Source organism: Protopterus annectens, chromosome 3.part1 (assembly GCF_019279795.1).
Source record: "Protopterus annectens isolate FY-2018-M chromosome 3.part1, PAN1.0, whole genome shotgun sequence".
In the NCBI taxonomy this organism is placed as follows: domain Eukaryota; kingdom Metazoa; phylum Chordata; order Ceratodontiformes; family Protopteridae; genus Protopterus; species Protopterus annectens.
In genome coordinates this window covers 1,259,378,895-1,259,384,934 of record NC_056732.1, presented here as the reverse complement: position 1 = coordinate 1,259,384,934, position 6,040 = coordinate 1,259,378,895, and the positions used below count along the sequence as shown (strand labels likewise).

General features: G+C 40.3%; 1 protein-coding gene across 1 annotated transcript in view; it reads left to right on the top strand.

Moving 5' to 3' along the window:
- Nucleotides 1-366: 366 nt before the first annotated feature.
- The window catches only part of CCHR3.PART1H8orf82 (chromosome chr3.part1 C8orf82 homolog), a 539,277-nt gene continuing 533,603 nt past the window's right edge, over nucleotides 367-6,040 (top strand). Inside the window, exon 1 of the mRNA XM_044067322.1 lies at nucleotides 367-762. Within this exon, the coding sequence (XP_043923257.1) occupies nucleotides 589-762 (174 nt within the window). The 5' untranslated portion in view covers nucleotides 367-588. The remainder of the gene's footprint in view (nucleotides 763-6,040) is intronic.

Below are 6,040 nucleotides of genomic sequence, written 5' to 3'. Positions count from 1 at the left end.
AATAAAAGTTTTGCTTCTATGGAGCATTGTTATCAACATATACTTTTTGAAGCATTACAAATTATATACTTTGTGTGCAAGTACATATAGTAGCAAAATGCTTGGGACTAAATAAGATAAAATATAAAATTTGTTTATCATTCAAACGCAGTAGTGAAGTTGATGTTCAGTAACTATGATGAAGAAGCCACTAAAAAGATGTATCCGGTACAAATGTATTTATCAATCGAGAATAATCAAGTTGATGTTCAGCAACTATGAAGAAAGCATTCCAAACTCACAAGCCCTAGCCCTGTCATTCTAGGGCAGTGTTTCCAAACCGTTCCTTAGGAACGAAAGTGAACAACGTTTGTTTACTCTAACTTGTGCAGCAGATGGACTTGCTCCCCTTTGTATAAACACCGGGGAGAACTGTCACTATCAGTGTTTGACATTAACCCATAAATAACTTTAGTCCGTCGTTTTGTCTGCACTCGTATGCTTGAATTGTAAATTAAGTGCGGACGGCATTAGCATAGCACTGTTGGTGTAAGAAGAGCGTTCAGAAGCGAATATTTATAATTTATCTTTTGAAATAACGTTCTGTGGATGATGTATTTAGGACACTGCACAATGAGAGGTTTGCTACACAAGCAGAATCTCTGTTGGAATAAAGTGCCATCCTACAAAACTCATACGCCAGTGACAACCAGTTACATTCAGGGACAGAGTCCAGATCCGAAAGTGAGGGAATACTTCTACTATATCGACCACCAGGGGCAGGTTTGTAGCTTTATGAAATCGGCACAAAGCATTTACAGTTGAACAAATATAACAAGCAACGCGTTTAGGTTATCTTTGTATTCTACATAACCTGTAAACTTTTTCCACGATGAATCCTTACATATGTAGTTGTTTAATAAAGCATGCACAATAAATACACCTGACTTCAAGATAACGTCATAAAATCTTAAAGGATCAAAGCAAATTCTTAATGCAAAGATCATAGCGCTGTGCGTGCCTAAATTAATTGATAGTTGTGCTTGTGAATGTTGTAAATGTTTCAGAGCACAATGTTTCAGAGCACAGGAGATATTAAAATGATGATCAACTGCAGCTTTTCTGATGACCAGAAGATGGCAGTGTAATATCGTTATTTTTCCACGTATGCTGCCGGAGTAAGGACAGCTTTGCTGTTTATTTGTTAGATTGTTGACAGATGTCTCCACATCCCCCTTTTTATGATCAAGGGTTTCCAAGTAAATAGTTTCAAACACTAAGCGTGCGCCGGATCCTGAAATGTGTTATTTTTTTAACGGGGTAGTGTACTGATCAATATTGACCAATTCCGGGCTCAGCCTGGATTATCTTTCCTCTTAACTGTCACTTTTCAAGGACGTCCATGATTTTGATTCAAATTTTAGCACTGTGCTCCTTAATCCCTCATAAAACTGGTAACGTTTGGAGAAAAGGTGGTAAATTAAGTTAATAAATATAACAATAGTTTTTCTTCCTTAGCCTATGCCCCCCCCCCCCCCCCAAAAAAAATACAATTGAGTTGCTCATCATGCCACCCAGTACTGGTGATGCACTGTTAGATTTCCCCCACATATTCTAGGTGAAGATTTGTGATCATTCACATACCTCTCAACTGTCCAGGTTTTTGGCTCATATTTTTGGTCTGTTATTAGTAAAATTTGTGGATTTCTGGCTAATCATTGAGGATTGAAGTTACTAAATAATGAAAGTCATTTGTGGTTCAGACTTTATATCCTTCAGAAAATGCTGGGCCCTATAAGCCTGACCAGCCTGGTCTGCAAGGCTATGGAGCGTATCATCATGGAAATCATAAACAAGGACATTGGGAACCTCCAGACACTGGATCCTACCCAATTCGGCTTTGTTAAGGGCAGATCTTGCCACTTGAACCTGGTTGACTTCTTTGAAACTGTTACCAAAGCCATAGATGAAGGGAAGGTAGTCCACACTGCCTACCTGGACCTCGCAAAAGCCTTTGACACAATACCCCACTCGGGCATCATAAATAAGCTCACCAGCTTAAATATCAACCCCTATGTCACAAGATGGGTTGCAAACTGGCTCAGGGATAGAACCCATATGGTCAGAATTGCAGGTGCCACGTCAGGCTCTAAACCAGTTACAAGTGGTGTCCCACAAGGCTCAGTTCTGGGACCCCTCCTGTTCGGTATATATTTCTCCGAGGTACAGGCCAACACGGGTGGACTATGGCTGACAAAGTTCGCAGACGACTGCAAACTGGGCGCCATAATCGACTCTCTGGCTGACACGAGCATCTTCCAAAAGGGTCTCACAGAGACGGCTAATTGGTGCCAGAGCCATGGCCTAAAGCTAAATGCCAAAAAGTGCATTGTCATCCCCTTTGGGAAAAACAAAGTGCCCACAAATTACCACATAGGTGGTAATCCATTAAGTACGGAAGAAGTAATTAGGGACTTGGGGACCCAAGTAGATAGTAATCTCACCTTTGACAATCACGTTGCCAAAGTAGTTAGAAAGACCTTCTATATAGCCTACCTTATCACAAAAGGGTTCACATCTAGATCAAGAGAGGTCATTGTGCCCCTCTACTCATCACTTATCAGGCCCATAATTGAATACAGTGCCCCATTTGGGATGTACCTTACCCGACATCTGCAGCAACTGGAAAGACCCCAAAAGTGCCTCACCAAGAGGATCAAGGGACTCAAACAGATGCCCTATGCACTTCGGCTAAAGAAACTCCAGCTCTACTCAGTTGCGTACCGCCTACTCAGAGGCAATCTGTGTCTGACGTATAAAGCCATGTCCAACCCAGAATTAATGGACATGCTCCACCTCAAGAAATCCAAATCCCTTAGAGCTACACGCTCCAGGGACTTGAACTTCAGCACAGAAATAAATAGGACATGCTGGAGGGACAGATTCATATCCCAGAGGCTCCCCTCACTCTGGAACAAAATCCCAATCCATGTTAGGCAGAGCCCCTCACTGACCCTATTCAAGAGAAATCTTGACGAGTGGATGGGAGACCATAAGTTTACCCCTGGGATCTCCTCTGTGTCCTTGCTAGACAGAGGTACAGTAAACTAACCTTAATATGGCTACCTTCTGTGACCTACTATACAGAGGCACAGTCAACTAATCTAAAAGGGTGGCGAAAACCAAACACACTCTGGCTAGGCTTATAAGTGCCCTAGGGCAGATAGCCTAGTATCAACCTATGAACCTATAACCACTGCAGCCAGTCATCCAGACTGGTTTTAAAAGTTGAACAAACAATACCAACGCCCTGGTAAAGGATAGGTTTATAGACACCAACGATCCAGGAAGAAAAAGAATGAATGAGCCACTCCACCACACCTTTCAGGTCTGTAAATATACACGTTAATCCTCCAACAAAATGTTGAACAATGCTGAATAAACAGTAAGCGCTTTCACGGTTTCTAGTACCGCTTCATCAGACTGAGTAAAATTAACATACTAACTACTACTTAAATACCATTACATAAATCACAATCATTCAATCAATCAATCAATCAATAAATATATGAAACACTATAAAGTTTACATAGCACCCTTCTAAAATCCATTAAAACATTATAATGCAGTTAATGTTTAAGGGCTCTGCCCTTTAAAAAGGGCTTTAAAGATAGAATCAGCCGGCAGCACACATTACTTTAAATTTTTGGTGTTAGAAGTGTTACAAGAGGGAATCAGAGGAGGTGACATGATTAATAGAACAGAAACCGTTGAGCAAAGGTGGATTTTGAAACTTAATACTTATAATTCTCCAGGGATTAATGAAACAGTATCTTTAAAGCCCTTTTTAAAGGGCAGAGCCCTGAAAGGTGTGGTGGAGTGGCTCATTCATTCTTTATCATCCTGGATGGTTTTAAAAGTTGCTAGGGAAGTACCCTGCGTAAGGGGCAGCCTTTTCCAGAAATGGGGAAAACATTGGGTTAGTTAGTTGTCACACCATCTGGTATTACTAATGCAGTAGTATAGGTTTAGGTCTTTGGAGCAGATATTTACTTTTCCACTGTTTGGTTCTGTTCAGATGAAGTATTTCAACAAATGCTGGATTTTCCATATTGGGAAGGCTAAGTAGAGATCAAACCTTAGGAGCCTATAATGATTGAGGAATGTTTTGTGCATAATTATAGTGGAAATACCTTAGCAGTGTTAGAACTTAATTGAAATGATCACACTTTGCCACAGGTGTATGCTGATGGAAGTTTATCTCATATGATTCTGGAATTAAAACATCTTATTTACTCAGTTTACAAGAATTGCTGACACTTTTTGTCACTCTTGCATATGCATGACAAAGGATTATGCATGATTCATGTGAAAAGATTGTAGTTTGTAAAGTCCCTAGGAAGACAGCAGTAATGACTCATTTTTATGCATTTTTTTCTTGTATGTTGACCATTATTTTATTCAGTGACTTGGTTGGTTTATTAATTCCTCTTTGGGAAGAGCCAGTTGCAGGAAGCAATTAATCCAGGCAGCAGCCTGAATTATTGCTGGCCCTCTTCCTTTATTTTGCATATCTGCAGAAACCTACAGTACCACCTGATTGACAACATGCATAACTTGAAATATGGCTATGCTGACACGCAGTTTCAGAGATGTGCACGACTTGGTCCATCCACACAGTATAGTGAGTGTGTATGTCTTGGCCTATTTTAGACAAGAACACCTGCCTCCACTGGTGTTAATTATGCATCAGGTCAGACTGCCTTCCTGCAAGGATGAGAGAGCCAGCACTGGCACCTCTTTCCCACCAATACCAGTTATCTCCTCAATTGCATCACAGGTCACTTGATACTAGTCAAGGATTCATCCTTCTGTGTCATGGAACTCTGGTGATACCGTGTTATCACAATCACACTTCTTTCCGAAGTACATAGAGCAGGAAATTTGTCACTTGTGATTCTAGTATGTAGACTGGTATAGTAAGTGTTCATTTGCTTTCTTCACATTTTTATATAACTGCTGTAAATACATGGGATTCTGGCCTGTATGGTTCAGGTTGGAAGGTGGCAGTCATGTTGATTATGGAGGCATAACATTTGGGTGAGATGATCACATGGCATAATGTTGATTGTGGTGGCATAACATATGTGGGATGACCACATTTTAATGAATTATACAGGGAGATAGGAATTGTTTTGCATGGTTTTGGGGGAGAGGACATTGATGCATCATGTCAGTTTCCATGGGACGGTCATCCTTTTATCACTGGTATTTGTGACTTGAAATGTACTCTTTATAATTAAGGTGGGAAGATGTTTAGACCATGCTTAGTAGGAGGTATAAAGTTGAGGGAATTCATTATGTATGATTTTGTCACTAGTTTAAGTAGGATGATCACCCTTTGGTCACAAGGTAGGCATTTATTTGTTTTCCTTTGTCAGGAAAGTCTGACTGAACAACAGAGTAACCCATTTTCAGTGGAGACCCAGGGAACAAAGCCCAATACAGTATTAAAATGAAGTAATACAAAGTGGTTTGTGTACATTTATTTTATTTATTTTTCTATTTGTCGACTGGGTTAATCCCACTAGGCTATTGGCCTGCTTTCAGGGGAGACCTAGAGTGGTATTTATACTACTAGGAGAAATTTGACAAGGGCAATGGGGAAAGTTCCCCTACTCTTTTCTGTAGGTGCCATGGGATCTTTTAACATCACCAGAACTACCACCAACACAGGCAGATGGGACCTTGAGTTTAACATTTCATCCAAAGGGTGACACTCACGAGTGCAGTACCCCCCACCCTATGCTGCACTGAGTGTTAGCAGTTCATCTGTCCAATGTGGGAACAGAACCCACAGCCTTATGCACTAAAGGAAAGTGTGTTACTTGTTGCAACACTGACATTTGTGTAGAAAAGCCAAAATACAAAGATTTGCAGGTAAATAATAACATTGCGAGTATAACATTTGAATTAGTATCATGCAATTACAATATATAAAAAGTGTTTTGATACAGAAAAAAAATCAATGGTATTAGCAGAAGTTAGGAGTGAAAAAGAA